At 47.9% G+C, this 20,472-nt stretch overlaps 1 protein-coding gene across 22 annotated transcripts in view; it reads right to left on the minus strand.

Annotated features, from left to right (window-relative positions):
* Positions 1 to 20,472, minus strand: part of DYSF (dysferlin) — a 224,180-nt gene that overhangs the window by 14,097 nt on the left and 189,611 nt on the right. For all 22 annotated transcript variants that reach the window (XR_008200104.1, XM_052647718.1, XM_052647736.1 and 19 more), the window contains 9 exons: positions 15,705 to 15,833; positions 15,235 to 15,390; positions 9,978 to 10,069; positions 6,921 to 7,091; positions 6,171 to 6,313; positions 4,050 to 4,189; positions 2,749 to 2,837; positions 2,445 to 2,540; positions 1,890 to 2,031 (listed from right to left, as the gene is read on the minus strand). Coding sequence is in view for 21 of the 22 variants with exons in the window: in XM_052647718.1 (XP_052503678.1) it covers positions 1,890 to 2,031; positions 2,445 to 2,540; positions 2,749 to 2,837; positions 4,050 to 4,189; positions 6,171 to 6,313; positions 6,921 to 7,091; positions 9,978 to 10,069; positions 15,235 to 15,390; positions 15,705 to 15,833 (1,158 nt within the window). In the remaining variant the exon portion in view is untranslated. The remainder of the gene's footprint in view (positions 1 to 1,889; positions 2,032 to 2,444; positions 2,541 to 2,748; positions 2,838 to 4,049; positions 4,190 to 6,170; positions 6,314 to 6,920; positions 7,092 to 9,977; positions 10,070 to 15,234; positions 15,391 to 15,704; positions 15,834 to 20,472) is intronic.

The following is a 20,472-nucleotide window of genomic DNA, read 5'->3' on the forward strand; positions in this document are numbered from 1 at the left end:
TCATTCTCTCAAGACCAACCCAGCCTGCAGGGCATCAGGCCAACCGGTCCCTTCCCTCAGCCCCTCTCTTCCCCTGGAGCTCCACCGTGACTCAGACTCCCTCCTTCCCTGCTCGTGACTAAAGGGCAGAAATGAAAGCCCATTGTTGCCAGAATGGAGCCACCCCAAACTCTTTATCGGCAGCCCGCACGGGGCTCTCAGAGCTGCCGGGTACCATCTAGTAGGTCTCTCTCTTCCCTTTCTCTCCCTCGCTCAGTGTAATAACCGCTTCCAGCCTTTTTCATTTGTCTCAGTCACCTGCCACAACACCAGGAGATTCTCTCTTTCCTACTTTGCAGAAAAAGCAGAAGCCTCTGCTTCCTGCAACTCTTTGCCCCCATCTCCACCTGTCTCAACAGTGAGGTGGCCTGGCCTCCCCTGTGAGCAGGCCGATCGGCATCTCGCAGCCTCGGTTCCCCAGCCACAGCTCGCCCCGTGCAGGGCTTGGTGAGCATGGGCAGCGGCCTGCCGGAGGCCCCCATTCCCCATCCTCTCTGTCCATAGCAAGGACAGGCGCTGTTTGTTTGACCTGGAGTTCGCCCCCAGCAGACGCAGCATTTGCTGTGTCAGGAAAACATCTTTCGATAGACAAACACACTGAGCAAAGGCAAACAAGATGAAACCCACAAATAGGCTAGGCTTTCCTTGACCATACAGCACCCAGGGCTTACCACTCTCTGCTTTCTAGTAGGCACTAGGCAGCAACCCCCGGGTGAAAGAATTCATTTAGCCTTTTTTAGCCCTTACTTCTTTTGCTTGATGGTTTCAGAATGTTCACCGGAACATTCCAGTTTCTCTGAAGTGCAGTGCTGTGTGTTGGGTTGGGAAGGGGTCGTGGCAGCCGAGGTACGCTACATATCTCCCTTCCTGAAGCCTCACAGCCACTCAGGACAGAAAGAGGAGTCACAGAAGTTTGCCTCTGTGACAAGAAGAAGCCGGGCACCACCTCTGGAAGGAAGTGGGACCCTCAAAATCTCAGGTCCAGACGGGCATTCACCCAGTCAATCAAGCAGGAGAGCACCTCCAGGCAAAACAGATTTAGGAGGGAGGCGTGGTTAGAGGCTCCAGCAGAGGGGCCTGCCACCTCCGGGCAGCCACTGCCCGTGGCATCCTCCTCACTATGCTCTGGGGGCTGTTCCATCAGAGCTGGCTTAGGGCCACCACCTGCCTCAAGACCCACTCATTTCAGGAAGAAAGAGTTTATGGCCCAGATGAGGCCTAAACCAAGAGATGCGGACCTACAAAGAGCTGAGAGCTCTGGAGCAGCCCCTTGACCCTAGCTGATGCACTGGGCGGACCTCCCCAGGCCTGAGAGAGACCAGCCTGGACGGTGGCGCAGGCCCCAGGCACAGAAATGGGAGAAAGGAGGGAGCAGCGGAAACTTGGCTAAGCAGCATCTGACCCCATCGACAAGATGACCTCAGGCCAGCCCAGCCCTCTGGAGCCACCCTGCCTAGGGGGTACCCCCCCTGCCCTCTGATGACCTTGCTGAGTCTCCCTACAGTGTCCTCTCCACTCTGACACCAAGGGCCTCCCTGCTAGTTGAATTGTTAGGATTTGGACTTAGTTACATATAACAGTGGGGGCCTTGTGGGCTGGGGTGGCAGCAATGCTGATGATGGCAAAGGCGGCAGAAGAGGAAGGAGGAGCGGGCCTGGAGGACACGGCGCTGGTGGAGACGGCGGCGGTAATGGGACAGTTGTGGCCGCTCGCCGTGGTGGCAGATGGGATTCCAGCAGCGGTGGGACGGGCTGAGAATATAGCAGTGACGCAGCTGCAGCAGGCGGGGTGAGCAGGCTGACAGCCTCAGCCCTGGGACCAGCACCCCTGGGGACAGGAACGACACTCACCTTCTTGGAGACGGTGCAGACTTGCTCAGCTGGCAGGTAGTCAAAGGGGAAAACGAACCTCCAGTTAAAGTTGCCTTCACCTCCCAGGGACCGATAATGTACATCTGTCTTTTGCTTGTGTTCTTCAAAGCCAACCATCCAACTAGAAATATCACATTTGAGAGAACGTAGCTAATTGAGGTTTCCACCACAACATGCATCCTCAACTTAAGGAATTAAGAAGGTCGCTGAACTTGGTAAATGATAGAGGAAAAATAAACCCCAAGAAATTTCCACAGTATACCAAATGTACCATAAATTTAACAATATTCTAATTTCTCTCTTGAGCGGCATCCTCCAACCTTGTAAGTTCATCCCAAACATTAGCATGGAAGAAGACATCTGGTGGGAGTCAACTCCCCATAGGCAGAGACACTCCCATAAGACTGTTCTTGCTTTCTCGTTCTCCCCCTTCCCCACACCAGAGCGCCCCCTTTCCCGACTGATCACCATCCTCACGGGGGCAGAGGCAACACCCTGGAGCTGGGACGGGTAGAAAGAAGGGTGACCTCCTACCCTTTCACATAAATGTCGCTCATCTTTTCCCCGGTGATGCTGAGGTCATCCAGGATCACATCCTTGGTGTTCCAGATAATACAACGCAGGAAAAACCTGCAGAGAAAATGACTCAAATCCACACGGATTCCCACCAAGGGTGGGTGGTCCTTGACCAAAAAGCCAAAAACTGGACACTTGGTCAAATTCACACAGGAGTGGTGCCTGAGTGGCAAAAAGCCCGGCCCAAGAACCACCTCCTGGTCCCACCCACAGCAACCACCCCTCACCCTGCTCAGCCCTGAGCCCCGGCCGCATAAGTCACCTTCTGGCTCTCCGTGGGGTGATGTTGAAGGGAGGTCCCGGCCGGCCCAGGGCCTTTGGAAACAGGTCGACCCACATCTGCAGCTTCCCCTGGGGAGGGAGACACGACCCTGCTCTCTCACCACCCTTTTCACTCAACCAACATCTCCCAACTGCCTGCTCTGTGCTGGATACTTGGAGCACAGGACAGAGGAGCCTCAGGCCTGCATGGCGAGGCTCAGCATCCAGCAGGGGAGCTGCCTTCAGTGGGACTATAGGGTTGAACCCACTGCCCCAGTGGCCAGGGACCTGGGGAGTGCCTGGGGGTCAGGGGTCAGGGTCAGGGCAGCTCTCTGGGGATGGTGATGTTTGCTGGGTCTCACCTTGCCAGGTGGGAAGGAGTAGGGGGCACTCCAACCTTGGGGTGGTGGATGTGGTTGTAGAGGGTCAGAGAGTGTGGTTTGGTCATAGGGGCTCAGAGGGTTTCCAGACAAGAAGCCATTCTACCTGCCACCCTTCAGCTCGTGCCCTCTTTGCAAGCAGCTGTTACCTCTGGCCCCATCTTACAGGAGGAGGAGAAAGGACTGACCTAACATCTGTTCACGTGAGCATGAGAGAGCTGACATTTCAACACCTGCAGTGCCACTCTGGGGAGCTGGTAGCCATGCCACCAAGGGAAGGAGGACTCAGCTCCAAAGAGCAGAGAGGATGTTCTCGGCTGTGCACAAAGGCACGTGCGTGGCTGCATCGCCCCATCTCTGCTGGTGAGCCCTTCCCTCCTCGTCTTCCTCCAAGTCCCAGCCCTGAGCTCACTCCCTCCAGGAAGCCTTCCTGTGTCAGCCCAGGTCTGCTGTCCCTCCGCTCACTCTCCCTCTGCCTGGGAGGACTCCCCTGGCCTTCCTGGTGGCTGCTCTGCCTCTCTGTCGTAGGGTCGACCTGTCTGCACTCCCTACAAGCCCAGCACAGGGCCAGCCTTCTGGGGTGTCACTGACTGCTGGTAAGGGAGGACACCCTGAGGCCAGGCTAAGACACTGAGGCTTCAGAATGACTCATGGGCAGTCAGAGGCTCAGCCTACATGGGGGTGGAGGAGGCAGCTCATTCCCCAGGCCCAAGGTCCACAGGTAGCCCAGGAAGGCCAGGCTCAAGGGGGCTTTCTCATAAGCCAACAGCGGTCAGTGGTAACCACTCAGATCAGCAAAACATGGCAAGGAGGGGTTAGCCAAATCCCGAGGTCTCCACTGGTGCTTCTGGGGTATCCATGCTGTCCTTGGGGCAGGGTAGCTGAGGGTCAGGGGCTCTGGGGGTGTGGGTGGAGGTCCTACCTGCTCGATGTCTGGCTGCAGAGGGCTGTAGAGAGGCCGGGACTCCACGTGCTCAGGGATCAGGCCCTGCTGCTGGAGGACATGCAAGGCCAGACGCTCCTCCACCGGGCCCAGGTGTGGGTTCGGGACCCTGCCAGCCTCTAACCCCAGGAAGAAGATGAAAAACATTGCCAGGACTGAGTGAGCAGGAGATGGTAGGGGTGCCTGGGGGCCTTGGGAAGCCACTAACCCCACAGCCTAACCCTAAACCCAGACACACACTTCTGGCCCTCACATCTCACTCTCTGTAGCGAGAATCTCACTGTCCACAGGATCCGGGCTTAAAATCCAGATTCCCCATTGCCATCACCTCTTCCAAGCATCTTCTGTAAGCTCTTCTTATAAATTCTCCCCACCCTCCAAAGCCCACCACTTCCAGGAAGCCCTTCCAGACTGCTCTCAGCTCTGAGGCTCTACGAACTCTTCTGCCAGACAAAGTATCTAAGTGCTCTCAGTACTATTCTCTGGTTCATGTAATCTCTTTGATTAGTAGCAGTAGCTAAAATATTAGCAATAACAGAGAACACATTTAAATCAAGAGCCAGGCACTGTTCATAGATATTAAAGGTTTGATCCTCAAAGTAACCCTAACAGCTAAGTACTATTATTAGCCCCATTTCACAGGTGACAGAAGCAGCAGGCAGTCACGCACCTGGCCAGGGGGTGACTGAGATCACACCCTCATTAGGAAAGGTGTGTAACTGGGCGTGAATACCCCCCCTCCCCTGCATGCTTCCAGGTGTAGCTCTACCTGTCAAGGGGTGGGTCACGAACTGGTACTGTGGATGGGGTGTTTCTAACCCTGAGAAGGCTGGCTGAGCAGCCAGCAACATGAACTTGGAGCTCCCATGACAGAGACCTGACTGGGAGTAGGAGGGTCTCCACGTGTCTATACACAGGTATGTGCACTCAGGTGTGCACATGTTCACCAGCACAGATTCTAACACTGCGTACACACACACACACGTTCACCCATCACACCTGCCCTGCGCACTTTAATAGGTGCCACTAAGGAAGCAGCATAGCGTGCGGGAGGACCACTGGGCCAGGAACCTGGTTCTGCCTCTCAAGGGCTAGGTGACTTTGGGCAGGTTGTTAACCACTCTTGGTCTGAACGGCCTCATCTGCAAAAACAGGCAGAATTCTGTCTTTCTGGGTTTCTCTTCCTATGAATTTATGACCACGAGCCCTGGTCCCTGTGCTTAAGCTGCTCACAGACTAGCAGAAGGAAATGAGCCCACCCCTAAAACAGATGCGAGTTCCACAGGAAAAGAGAACGGGGGTGGGGTCAGGGCCTAATGGAGAGGAGCCTGACTCAGCCATGACCTCGGAGAACCAGAGAAACAGAAGGGGCGCTCTGGAGATGGGGGAGCCAAAGCCTCCTTCCCCTTTTACAACCTCAGCACCAGCTCTGACATCAAACATCGCTGAAACCAGCAGGAGGCGAGGGGCCAGCTGGGCCTGTAAACACCTCCGGGGAGTCTGAGCTGCTCCGGGTGGGCCGTGCAGGCTGTGAGCATCTCAGACATGCAGGGAACACGCAGCGGCACCCTAGGGGTGAGCATTAGACAGACCCAGAGCATCGGGCAAGACGAGGGCTACAGGGCTTCCTGCCACCCTTCGGATGCATCAGGTGCAGAAGCTGTGGCTAGGGGCTCGAAAGGTACCGTCAAGGTCAAATTGGCATGCTAGCGTGATTCAAGTAGAAAACCTTCTCAGTGGTGGGCCGTACCCAATCTCTGACCAGTCTGACCACCCAAAGCCAGAAGTAGCCCAATCCCAACCATGACCTGACCCTGGCTTCAGGCTCCCCTCTCATCTTCCCCTCAGACAGGCCCCAACCTGGCCATAGGCTGAACTCTGATGAACCCCCCAACCCCCAACCTGGCCCCAACTTTGACCTCTAATCTTCACAGTGGTGTTCCAGGAAGAACACCAAGGGCAAGTTGAGACCATCTGTGCTTCCCTGGAGAGACTCCAGACCACACTGTGTGGGTGCGGGTCCTGTCCAGTGGGTATGTCCAAGCCCCTTTATGACAGGAGGGGACCCATAAGAGAGAGGGCATTGGAGGGCGACCTCACCTATCTCTTCAATGGTGTATTCTTTATCCTGAAACACCACGCGGTCTGTCCGGTACACGGGGGCCTTGACTTGGTGCTGCTGGCAGAACAGGTGGAGGAGCTGGGAGGGCCGGAGCTGGTCCCTCCACTGGTTGGGTCCAGAGCTGAGGCCCAAGCAAAACACAGAGATGAGACACTCCAGGACACTGACGGGGCGGAGGGGCGCGCAGTGGCCCATGTGCCCACAAACATGGCATCAGCCCCCCTTCTCTTTGACCAAGAGCACCCTATATGATTGTTCACTGTGACTGGGGAGCCCATTTCACACACAGAAAGACTGAGGCCCAGACAAAAGGACTCCTTTACACATGCATGGGATTGGAACTGAAAGGTTTCCAATTTTCAGATTTAGAGAATCAGACCCACACAAGACCCAAGTTGGCTGGAAGTGAGTGAGGACTGTAGGGCCCAGCCAGGCTCTGTGACCCATCCCACCATTTGCCTCCCTTCTCCGTCCCTTCTCCAGGCATCTCGATGGTGCCTTCAGGAGAACTGTAATGACATGATGAAGAGTTGGGTTCTTAGAGTCAGATAAGCAGCTTCAAATCCTAACCCCACCACTTACAAACCTGGGCCTCAGTGTCCATATCTGTGGAGTGGGGATGAGACCTGGGCTGAGATGAGGAAGCGTCTGTGCCGGGCTAGGATCAGGCCGATACACAGTCAGTGCTCGGCCCACAGTCAGAGAAGCAGCCAGCACCGTGCACTTACACACAGTAAGTCTGGGGGAGTCCACAGCGGGCCCCGAACTTGGACAGCAGCCTGTTCTCCAGGTCAATGACTGTCTCCCCAATCTTTTCATCCTTGGAGAGGAGGTCATAGTCATAGAGGGTGACCTTCAGGTCCTTCTCCAGAGGCAGAGTGCAGGTCAGCTCGAACATCCTGCGAGGAAGGAGGGGGTCATCCCAACAACACTAGCTCTCAGAGGTCACTGGACACAGCAGGACCTCGAGGGGGTGGCCAGGCTGGCGCACAGGCTGGAAAGCCACCCCTGGCCTCGTCCTCTTGCAGGACTGGCCTGCAGTCCACCCTCCTCAGACCTTCCACCGCTCTTGCAGCACATCACGCATGCACTCCCGATGTGGGGCTTGTCTCGTGTGTGTGTGTGTGTATGTGTGTGCACGTGTGTGTGCGTGTGTGTGTGTGTGCACGTGTGTGTGCATGTGTGTGCGTGTGTGTGTGTGTGTGTGTGGTTTTCCCAAATAATCAGCAGATGCCTGCCAGATGGATCACAGAATGGACGAATGAACTGGGCTCATTCACAAGGTTAAAAATGAAGTTTCCGGGGACTTTCCTGGTGGTTCAGTGGTTAAGAATCCACCTTGCAATGCAAAGGACTCGATTTCCATCCCTGGTTAGGGAACTAAGATCCCACATGCGGCAGAGCAACTAAGCTCGTGTGCTGCAACTCCTAAAGCCCACACACCATAACTAGAGAGTACACATGCCTCAAGGAAAGATCCTGCATGATGCAAGGAAGATTATGATGTACCCACATAAATAAATAAAATTTTAATGAAGTTTCCACCAGGACACCTAGAGATCAGATGTGAAACTCCAGAGTGAGGTGCCAGAGCTCTGGAATTTACCAAGGGCGTGGCCCGGGGTCCACTTTCAGGACTCTTGGGGATTCTCCACTGCTTCTGGAGTGGGATGGAAACAGGACCTGTGCAGAGACTTCTTTGGAGAGAGCCCTGCTGTGCTCTGAGAGCCGCACCTCCCACGGAGATCAAGTGTGGAAGTGCTGTCCCATCTCTGAAATGAGTTCCCTTCAGGAGGGAGACACAGCCTGGCACCTGAGTTGTGCTTGACGAAGTGCAGGCAGCTAGTGGCAGAGAGGAGGTGCAGTGTGTTTGGGAGGAGCTGTGTGCCTGTCCTGGCTGGGCACAGAGCTGCAGCATAGGGGGCTGCCTGAAGCCCACCCCATGGGTTGTGGGGTCTGACAGCGAGAAGCTGTGGGGAGATGCATCTGACAGTGGGTGGGTGGATGAGAGGGAGATGCCAGCTAAAGGGACACAGCACCTGCCACATCTCAGGAGCTATGTTGGGAGGGCTTGGTGGGGCTAGGAGGGCTCTGGAAAGCACCCACAGGAAAGCAAACACCTGCCACCTAAAGGGTGTCAGATGAGCAAAATTTGCGCTTGAGATGGGCCCCTCCTCTCCCACATGCTCCCTGGTCCTGGCCCTGCAAGAATGGCGAGGGCAGCTAGAGGGGGAGGCAGCTGGGCAAAGCCCCTCCTCCCCTCTGCATACCTCTGCCCAAGGTGTACATGCTGTGCCCAAGGTGGACCCTCCGGCCATCTCACGTGCTCTTGACAACACATGAATGAGCGTTCTGGTTACCAACTTGAGACAGTGGGTTTCTAGCAAAGTGGACTGTCTGAACCTGAGCGGGAAAGTGGCCTGCCTGCCATGGTTTCCACTCAGGGAGTGAGGAAGATCACCTCATAGAACAGATGTTTATAGGAAACTGGTAGACAAAATCAGAGTTGTCTTTGATTATGTCCCATGCCTAGGGCTGGTCAACACGTGGGTGATAGAAACAAAGAGCCTCTGCTGTGGACTTGGGAGGCTTGAACCACAGAGCAGGTGATCATGATCTGGGCGCAGATGGCAAACAGCGAGGAGGAGGCGTGTTCTACACTCACGCTCCCACCTTGCCCTGGGCCCTGTGTGGTCCCCTCAACCTGGGGCCCCATGCCAGCCACGCGCCCCAAACAGGGTTCCTCTCTCACACCTGCCATCCTCCCCGCAGCCCTGCCCTCCAGTTCCAGCTAGGCGGTGACTCATCACTGGCCAGGGCCATTTCCCCTCCAAAAAAGGCATGACACTGGTTCATGAATCCAGTGTGCTGCTTGACAATATCAGTACATGCCTTCTCCAACAGGCGCTAGAGAAATAGCCGCCAACCTCTCTCAAGATTCTCTTTTCTATACCTGGGACTTCCCAGGCAAGAATACTGGAGTAGCTTGCCATTTCCTTCTCCAGGGGATCTTCCCAACCCAGGGATCAAACCCATCTCCTGCACTGGCAGGTGGGTTCTTTACTGCCGAGCCACCAGGGACGCCCCTTGACTAAAATAAGCTCGCATCCAAATAGCAAGCAGGTCAGAATGCCTGGGAGCTAGTCCCTGCAACGAGCACTGCTTCTTCCTTCCTCATTCTCAGACTTCAGGAAGTATTTCACTCCCTTAAGTCCACGTCCGTTTACTATCTGCCACAAATGAACCAGGAATAATAAAAGAAAATAATCGCTAGATGCAATAGGAATCCTGACCTAGATCCTAACACAGTAACAGGACATTCATGGGGAAACTGGCAAAATCCTAATAAAGGCTAGAGTTTAGTTAATAGTAATGCAATAATATCAATTTCTTAATTTTGATACATGTTAGGTAAGATGTTAATGGTAAGGGAAATTGAGTGGTGGGTATACGAAAACTTAACTGTCTTTGCCATTTTCCTGTAAATCTAAAATTATTCCAAAGTAAAAGTTGATCTGAAAAAAAAAGAGAATACGGAGCAAATGTATGCTCTGGCTTTCCATTTAAATTTCTGATCTTCGAGGTAACTGTTTAACTAGGAGCTTCTGCAAGGACTTAAGGAAGAGCTAGCTGAGGTTACACCCCCACAGACATGCAAGATTTAGGGAACAAAGCTTTGCTCCAGGAGACAGGGACTTCCCAGCAGCAGCCACATCTCTCCCACTGGGCTGTGGGTTATTCCAGACTGGCACCTCCACCCCAAGCCCCAAGCCACTCCAACTTACTTTCCAAATACAGGCTCCAGAGTACAAGGGATATAGTTGTCCTGGTCACTCACTGATTTCTTCCCTATGGAGATCTTGACATAAGGATCACACTGAGGGAAGAGAAGGAAACACTTCAGTGAAGTCACCTTCCCAACACGTCTCTGAGACTCCTTCACTGCTCTGCTCTCAAAGGGGTTGGGGGCCCAAGAGAGTTGGAATCCCCTGGGCATGCCTCCTGAAACCCTTAGGAATCTGAGTCCTCTGATGAAAGAATACCACTCTATGCTGAAAGCCAAGAAGAATAACAGAGCTCTTTAGGTTTTCTTGAAGGGGATGACCAGAGTCTTCTCACGACTTCCAACAGAGAGAATTCCTAAACAGCCTTCCTGGACAGCTTTGCCTGTTCGTCAAGTTTCATACTCAGGATAGCTATGAAATCCCTCCCTCACTCCCAGCTCTGTTGTGCTCTCGTTCACCTTTTCATTCTCTGCCCAGCCTCCATGCTCCCAACCGGTGAGCTGCCAACCACATTCAGCCCCAGAAAGTGAAACGAAGTCCAGGCCCTTCAGTTCCGTTCAGTTCAGTCGCTCAGTTGTGTCCGACTCTTTGCAACCCTATGAATCGCAGCACACCAGGCCTCCCTATCCACCACCAACTCCTGTTGTTCACTCAAACTCACATCCGTCGAGTCAGTGATGCCATCCAGCCATCTCATCCTCTGTCGTCCCCTTTTCCTCCTGCCCCCAATCCCTCCCAGCATCAGAGTCTTTTCCAATGAGTCAACTCTTCACGTGAGGTGGCCAAACTAATGGAGTTTCAGCTTCAACATCAGGCCTTCCAAAGAACACCCAGGGCTGATCTCCTTTAGAATGGACTGGTTGGATCTCCTTGCAGTCCAAGGGACTCTCAAGAGTCTTCTCCAAGACCACAGTTCAAAAGCTTCAATTCTTCGGCACTCAGCTTTCTTCACAGTCCAACTCTCACATCCATATGTGTCCACTGGAAAAACCATAGCCTTGACTAGATGGACCTTTTTGGCAAAGTAATGTCTCTGCTTTTAAATATGCTGTCTAGGTTGGTCATAACTTTCCTCCCAAGGAGTAAGCGTCTTTTAATCTCATAGCTGCAATCACCATCTGCAATGATTTTGGAGCCCCAAAAAATAAAGTCTGACACTGTTTCCACTGCTTCCCCATCTATTTCCCATGAAGTGATGGGACCAGATGCCATGATCTTCATTTTCTGAACGTTGAGCTTTAAGCCAACTTTTTCACTCTCCTCTTTCACTTTCATCAAGAGGCTTTTTAGTTCCTCTTCACTTTCTGCCATAAGGGTGGTGTCATCTGCATATCTGAGGTGATTGATATTTCTCCCAGCAATCTTGATTCCAGCTTCTGCTTCTTCCAGCCCAGTGTTCCTCATGATGTACTCTGCATGTAAGTTAAATAAGCAGGGTGACAATATACAGCCTTAATGTACTCCTTTTCCTATTTGGAACCAGTCTATTGTTCCATGTCCAGTTCTAACTGTTGCTTCCTGACCTGCATATAGGTTTCTCAAGAGGCAGGTCAGGTAGTCTGGTATTCCTATCTCTTGAAGAATTTTCCACAGTTTATTGTGGTCCACACAGTCAAAGGCTTTGGCATGGCCAATAAAGCAGAAATAGATGTTTCTCTGGAGCTCTCTTGCTTTCTTGATGATCCAGATGTTGGCAATTTGATCTCTGGTTCCTCTACCTTTTCTAAAACCATGCCCTTAGCCTAAGTATTTTCCCCTCATTTTTTAAATTACAGTAAAAGTTATATCAATAATATGTGTCAATCTTAACATATAGTTAGATGAGTTTTGACGAATGTATATGTAGTAGTACTCTTTACCATCTGAGCCACCAGGGAAGCCCATATGTAGTATATAAATGCATATTATATACACATAGTATATATACATATACATTGTAACATATACATATATATCATGTATATGCATAGTATATATACATATGCATTAGTGAAATTATATTTCATAGTTGATATATATATAGTATATTCAGAGCATATATATATGTGTGTGTGTGTATCTGTGTAACCAACAAACCAATACATGACTCAAAATACAGAACATTTCAGTCACCCCAGAAAGCTTCCTCATTCCTCCACCCAATCACTCTTTACCCCATTCTAGTTTCTGCCGTTGTTTCTACTAGTCGTTTCCAACTTCTGTGACCCCACAGACTGCAGCACGCCAGGCCTCCCTGTCCCTCCCTGTCTCCCAGAGTTTGCCCAAGTTCATGTTCATTGCATCAGAGATGCCATCCAGCCATCTCATTCTCTGATGCCCTCTTCTGCTTCTGCCCTCAATCTTTCCCAGTATCAGGGACTTTTCCAATGAGTCGTCTGTTTGCATCAGATGACCAAAATACTGAAGCTGAAGCTTCAGCATCAGTCCTTCCATTGAATATTCAGGGTTTATCTCCCTTAAGATTGACTGGTTGGACCTCCTTGCTGTCCAAGGGACTCTCAAGAGTCTTCTCCAACACCACACAGTTCAAAGGCATCAGTTCTTTGGCATTCTGCCTTCTTTACTGTCCAGCTCTCACAATCCATACGTGACCACTGAGAAAACCATAGCCTTGACTATACAGACCATTGTCAGCAGAGTAATGTCTGTTTTTCAACACGCTGTCTGGGTTTGTCATTGCTTTCCTGCCAAGAAGCAATTGCCTTCTGATTTCACGGCTGCAGTCACTGTCCGCAGTGATTTTGGAGCCCAAGAAAAGGGAATCTGTCATTACTTCCACCTTTTCTGCAGTATTGGGGCCAGATGCCATGGTCTTAGTTCTTTTAACATTGTCTTAAGCCAGGTCTTTCACTCTCCTCTTTCACCCTCATCAAGAGGTTCTTTAATTCCTCTTCATTTTCTGTGATTAGAGTGGTGTCATCTGGATATCTGAGGTTGTTAATGTTTCTCCCATCTATCTTGATTCCAGTTTATAACTAATTTCTATTACTATAGACTAAAGGTTCATTAACATCACATAAATAAAAGAATATACAATAAAATAATAAAACCAAGAAGCAGCTGCCTCTTGCCAGGCCAGCAGCCCCATCGTGCACACCACCCCAACACGCGCTTCGAGCCTCTGCTCCAGCAGTGGAAATGGGGTGCCCACGTCCTCCACACTCCCAGTCCACTCCCCCCTTAGGACAGGGTGAGTGGGGGCCAGGATCATACCCCCAGAAACACACCAGTTTGAGTGACATATGTGACGGGGCCAGGCTGGGGTCCTGTCTGTGACCTCTGGCTCAGCCGATAGAAGGGGAGAGAAATGGCCGGATGTTTTCAGCCCAACCCAGCCTCCTACAAGCAGCGGCATTCCCTCAACTAGCCTCGGAAGCAGCCAGGGCCAGAGCGCTTGGGTCAGTCTCGGCTCCAAGAAGGCCTGAGGTGTAGGAACTTGACCACAACCATATCTTGGAGGCCGTGGATGGTGCCTGCACTGGGACTGCTCCATCCCACTCTGTGATCTCCCAGCAGGGCAATGGAGCTTTTCTCGCCTTGAAGAGCAGGGCCACAGGGATGGGACACCAGGGCCCTCCCACAACCTAGGACACAGGCTAGGCCTGCACCTGTCTAAAGGGACACGTGAAGACCCTAGCTTGCACTTCTGAACCCCACCGCCCCTCACTCTGCCCCACCTCTTCCTCTTTCTCTCTCTTCCCAACCACACTCTGCCCCTGCCCCCGTTTCCCTGCAGCTCCAGACTCAGGCTCTCCCTCAGTCCCACTCCTTCACGCAACAGTCAGGATTAGAGTAAGTCAGGGCAGTGCCCAAATCAGGCATTAAAAATTTAAGGGAAGGGCAAAAAACTTTAGTAATCAAGATAAATATTTTAATGTGATATTTTAAAAATTAAAATCAATACCAACATGGGAATGCAAACTAGTACAGCCACTATGAAGAACAGTGTGGAGATTCCTTAAAAAATTGCAGATAGAACTGCCTTATGACCCAGCAATCCCACTGCTGGGCATACACACTGAGGAAACCAGAATTGAAAGAGACACGTGTACCCCAATGTTCATCGCAGCACTGTTTATAATAGCTAGGACATGGAAACAACCTAGATGTCCATCAGCAGATGAATGGATAAGAAAGCTGTGGTACATATACACAATGGAGTATTACTCAGCCATTAAAAAGAATACATTTGAGTCACTTCTAATGAGGTGGATGAAACTGGAGCCTATTATACAGAGTGAAGTAAGCCAGAAAGAAAAACACCAATACAGTACTCTAACACATATATATGGAATTTAGAAAGATGGTAATGATAACCCTGTATGCGAGACAGCAAAAGAGACACAGATGTTTAGAATGGACTTTTGGACTCTGTGGGAGAGGGAGAGGGTGGGATGATTTGGGAGAATGGCATTGAAACATGTATACTATCATGTAAGAAACGAATCGTCAGTCTATATTCAGTACAGGATACAGGATGCTTGGGGTTTGTGCACAGGGATGATCCAGAGAGATGATATGGGGAGGGAGGTGGGAGGGGGGTTCAGGATTGGGAACTCATGTACACCCGTGGCTGATTCATGTCAATGTATGGCAAAACCAATACAGTACTGTAAAGCAAAACAAAGTAAAAATTAAAATTAAAAAAAAAATTTTTTTGAAACAAAAAATAAATCAATAAAATAAAATCAATACCAACAGCCCATGATGAACAAAACATCAAAATTTTGTATAAAGACAGGACCAAGATTATTTATTTTTCCTTCTACTCCAGCCTCCACCATGGCCAGGCCAGCACAGCTGCCCATCATGCTCCGTCCCTCCTTCTTGCCTTCCCACCCCACCCTTGAAAGTCCCACCAACACCATTAATGTCCCTTGTCCTTATGCCTTATCCTTGTACTAAACCTATGCTAAGCAGTTTGCTCCCAAACTTTTCCCAATGTTTTTAACTCCTAAAATATGGTTTTCTTCTCCCTCCCCACCTATTAAAACTTCATCAACCCTTAAGAATTCTATTCCCTCTAGGAAGTCTTCCTTATTATCCCAAAGTTGTGTACTGCCTTTGGGCTTTTCTGACCTCCTGGAGCACTTGGCCTTGATAGAACTCCAACACCATAACATCTCAATTTTGTATATGTTTGTTTTCCCACTTACTGTGAACTCCCTGGGGCAAAGATTATATCCAAATTCTGCAGCCTCTTGATACCCTGGCCTGCCATTTACTCTAGGGGAGGTGAGAGCTCCGGGGATGTTACCTTCCCATTGGGATCCTTGGGCTGCAGGCCAAATGCTCGGATAATGTAGACACGGACCAGGCATTCCTGGGGCCCCTGGGAAGCCAGCTGGTGGAACTGCCTCGGGGGCAAGGGGATGGCTGGGTCTTCTGGGAGAGGATAAATTTTGAAGAGTCCCTGAAAAGAAGGAGGGGTCAGCTTTCACTTTCATCATCATTGTCACCAAGACACTCAGCACTACGTCCATTACTCCCAAGTCTGTCAGAGTCATCACCACTGTGATTATGAAGCCCAGTGCAATCCCATCACCCCCATCAGATGCTGCATCAGCAGCATCAACGCCACCACCACCACTTCCATCACCCACATAGCCACATCTCAGCACTGGGGTCATTACTGATATTACTACGGTACTTCTGCCCCTCCTTCACTCATTGCTGCGACTCCATAGTTGGGACCCCTGGGCTAGAGACAGGTCCTCAAGGACTTACCTTAAACTCCCCAATGACTGATGGGTCTTCAGTCTCCTCCTGAGTCTTGCCCCGGTAGAGCTTGAATGTATTACAAAAGTCAGACAGGCCCTCAAAGGCCTTCACGTTCTCCAGGGGTGTGTCATAGACCTGCCACATGTGGGGACGAGAGAGGGGGACAAGGGAAAGAGAGAAGAAGAGGGACAGCAGGGAAAAAGGAAGCATGACAGAGTTCGAACAACAGAAGGGACAGAAAGAAAAACGGCGGGGGGACCAGAAGCAGTTTCGAGAAAAAAAGCCAAGAGGAGGGCAGGTTGGTGGGGGTGGGTGGAGGGAAGAGGGGGGACCAGGAAGAGAGGCAGAGAAGGAGAGGAAAAGGATGCAAGTCATGGAGATGAGACGAGCAAGAGAGAGGGGGGATAACAGAAGGAAGACATTTGTTCAGCGCCATTGAAAAACAGGGTTTTCTGATTAATCCAATATTCTGAATACCCAGGAGTCATCATCTACATGAGTGGTGCATTTCTTGAGAATAAGATCACAGTCAAACACATAAATGAAAAGTTAACTAACTTTTTATTGGAACATCAAAGACAGAACTCTAGAAAATTCACAAGTCAGCAAAATGCTGACTGCCCAGGATGTCCAAATGGCAGTGAATCAAATTTCTCTCCTCTCAACAGCCAGTGATTTTTACTTGTTAGAGTAGTGCTTAGATTTAAATGAAGCAGTGGTTTTCTAATATAGATGATAAAATGTACCTAACTAATAGTGAGATTAACCCACTTAATATGCATGCTTAATTGGTGTATCTGAAACCGACCAGCAGGACAGTCAGCCCTCCATATCTGCAGATTCCACACCCAGTTGCTTATTTCTGCTTCTAGTTTTATTATCTTCTTCTTCATACTATTTTAAGCATTTTCTTCCTTCTAATTTCTTCAGTTGAAATTTTAATTACTTTGCCCCCTCTTTTCCGATAAGGAAAACACTTAAAATTGCTACTGCCTTAGCATTGCTCCGTTTATTTTGATATATAATGTTTTCATTTTCCTTTTCTTGGCATTCCATAATAATAGTCTCATTTTTACTTTTTTAATCTAAGAGTTAAATGTATAGTTAGTTTTCAGCCTTTTGTTTTAATTAACATAAGTTTTCAAGGCTATAAGCTTCCTCTGAATATATCTTTAACTGTAACCACTAAGGTCTAACATAGAGTGTTTTATCATTGCTTCCCAAATATTCCACAGTTTTTTTCAATATATTCTCTTTCACCAAGAATTGTTAGAAGAGAGTTGCTTTCTTTTTAATTTTTCAGATAGAAGTTTTTTTTGACTTTTGAGCTTGCTATTAATTTCTAATTTTAGGGCCTTATAATCAGAAAACATTGTCAGTGGTACTTCCATATTTTAACTTTGTTAAGATTTTCCTTACGGCTTATTAGATGGTCAGTTTTTATTGCTTTTATTCATTTTATGGAGTATAATTGCTTTACAATATTGTGTTAGTTTCTGCTGTGCAGCAAAGTGAATCAGTTATACAAATATCCCCTCGTTTTTAGATTTTCCTCCCATTTAGGTCACCACAGAATAATGAGTGGAGTTCCCTATGCTAGACAGTAGGTTCTCATTAGTTATCTATTTTATATGTAGTAGTGTATATATGCCAATTGTGTAAATGTGCCATAGGGGTGTCTCTATTTTCAAGCCACCAGGTTCAATCAGGCTAATAATACTCTTAGTAATAATTACTCTGGTATTCTAGAGTGGAATTATACAACGCTTGTCCTTTTGCAACTAGCTCATTTCACTTAACACAATGTCTTAGAGATTCACCCATGTTGTAGCATGTGTCAGAATTTCCTTCCTTTTTAAGGCTGAATAATATTCCATTGTATGTATATATCATATTTCATTTATCCATTCATCAGTCAATGGACATTTAGGTTATTTCCACATTTCGTGATTTGCAGTTTTAAATAATATCTGTCAATTCTCCTATGGCTATAATATGACTATCAATGTCGTTACTCTCTGTCCCATCCTCTTCCATCCTTTATTCCAATTCATCCCCTAGGAGTCCCTCGAAACAGGCTCCTGGGAGCCATGCTACCTGGCTCCTCAATGTGCATACCTGTGTGTCTAGCCGTTATGCATGAAGGGCAGCTTGCCTGAATGTCAAACCTCTGGGTCACCTTTTATTTTCCTGATGATCTTACACATGGTGCTTTGTCGTCTTTGAGAATTAAATGCCATAGAGAAAGTGAAGCCACTTTGATTTATTTCCTTTTCTTAATTATTTAAATTTTTATGGAGGGAGAAGATATGGCTATTCAAAGGATTTTTTTCTTTATCTCTAAAGTTCAGTAACTACACTGGAAATATGTCCCAGAGTTGACCAATCTGGGTCAATCTTTTCTGACGTTCTGACATAGCAGAACTTCTAATGTGCATATTCAAGTATTCTTTCAGTTCTGGTGAAGTTTTATTAAACTATTAACTGTTTGCTTAATTTCATTGTTTTGGTTGTCCTCCTCAGAGACTCCAATTATGCAAATGTTGGATATCCTTTCCCTGACTACTAATATTTGTCACTTTCTCGGCATCCTTTTATAATTATTTACTTCCATTTCATTCCGTCCCCTGCGCCCCTTCCTGTGTTTTCCAACGTGGCCATTCTGCCCCATGCTCCTTCCAATTTCAAGTTTTCTTCTTCCTTCCTGGATCCTACTTGCTCACATTTCACCTCTTCTCATCTCATCATCCCTTGAGTTCTTTCATTTCTGCTTGCATTCACACTGCCCTGTTTCTAAAAAGTTCACAGCGAAGTCTTTCATCTCACCTGCTCCTTGGAGAAACTTTTCTGGTGGGTATATATCCTCTTCTTTTGGTTAAGTTTTGTTTTACAGTTTCTTTCCTTTTTTCCTGAGATCTTTAAAATAATTCTGTACTATTTCTTTTCTTATTACTTGTCACTAAATGGGTTGAATTTTCTTGACCAGTTATTTCCTTAGTTCCCACCACAGAGGCAGGCTGTTCCCTATAAATATGGCTCATCCATGTGATTCTTGTGTAACTCCACCTTCTTTATTTCTCTGAACCAAACCAGATCTAAGAGGCTTTTGCCACCAGCCTGAACCTGTCTCCAAATTTCCCATGTCCATTATTGTGAGCAAAGAATATAATTTTTATGTTTTATATTTTTAACTGTCATGAAAAGTTTCAAGCACACACAAATGTAAAGAGAACAGATAATAAGTCCCCATGAGTCCACAAAGTCTGTCTTAAGTAATTATCAGCATTCTTTCATTAGGAAGTATGAGGGTTTCTGAAGTCTGCTACCACCGTGACCTTTCATCATTTTCGTGCATCTTCTCTTCATTTACGGCCGAGTGGCTTTTACCCAATCTCAGTTGCCTTTGGACAGCCCTTACATGTATTTTGGAGTCTGCGGGTTTTATTTGTTTCCAACTTTTACTGAAAATGAAGTTTGTGGGTTTGAATGATTTCCAAGAGAAAAAGGGAAAAACGCTGACTTATGCAGGCATGTTCATACTGGAAGTCCCAATAAAATATTTTTTAAATTTCCAAGTGGTTGGTCTTTTTGTTTAAACTTTTGTTATTAATTTCTCATTTTAGTGCATTTAAATCTGCCTTGTATGATTTCTGTTTGGGGTAACTTATTACTAAACTAATATGTGATCAAGTTTTGTAAGTGTTCTCTGAGCATTAGGAAAAACGTATTTTCTAATTTTTAATTATTTTTATTCTCTATTTTAAAGCTACTCGATGTAGCTTAGAAAGTGTTTGCCTTGTTATTCATATCTTTCATTTCCTTATTTATTGATTGCCTATTTCATCTAAGAAAAAGGTGCATTAAAATCCCACACAACTTTAATTTCTGCAATTTCATACTTTCACATTTATTACTTTATATATTCCTATCCACTTTTGCTTTAAGGATTTCTAAGCTTTACTGTTCCATACATTAACGTTCGGAATTTTTGCACTAAGATGTACATCTTTTATTTATACAAAACACTCCATTTTGCTTCCTTTGCTTTTGACTTTAGTTTCAATTTGTTTCCCCTTTCTTTGCACTTATTTTGTTTGCCAAAACATTTGCTTTTTTAGCCATTCTAAATTGTATTGCCTTAGAAGTGTCTTTGAAAGGTAGTATAATGAAATTTTACTTTTGCTGTAGTCTGAGTCCTAATCACTTAGTAAAAGAGTGTAGCCCATTTTTATTTATAGGAAAACTAGCATTTATCCTTTTTCTGTTGTGTTTTTATATGATTTAGTTTCTTCTATGCCTTCTTGCTGTATCTTTTGTTTTCTATCTTTCCCTATCGAGACCATGAGTTGTCTTTTCCCCTCTATGATAAGTGATTTCCAAAATATGATTTGTTTCCCTTACCCATTGTGTACTCCATTCTCTCCATAATGCTACAACGCTATTTTTCAAAGACCCATATTGGTGGTGGTGGTTAACAATCCCTAAAGGATCAGTGTCTCTTCCAGGTCTGCTTCCTCCCCAGAAACAGGTTGAATGCATTTTGTTTTTAAATAACCCATTTTCACTTGGAAACTGCCAGAGGTCTCCTCAGAGATCTCCTCAGATCTCTTCTCCTCAGAGAGGTGGGCTGGGTGCCAGTTCAGCATCCGGCATCTAAGGAACCCGTGAGGGTGCCTGGGCCATGGGCCACCCTGGCAGGAGTGCTCATTCTTACATAGCTTTTCTTATTCTTTTGGCAAGGCCACAGGACCACATGCCAGACTTAATGTGTCGG

Source organism: Budorcas taxicolor, chromosome 11, assembly GCF_023091745.1.
Source record: "Budorcas taxicolor isolate Tak-1 chromosome 11, Takin1.1, whole genome shotgun sequence".
NCBI classification, from domain to species: Eukaryota; Metazoa; Chordata; class Mammalia; order Artiodactyla; family Bovidae; genus Budorcas; species Budorcas taxicolor.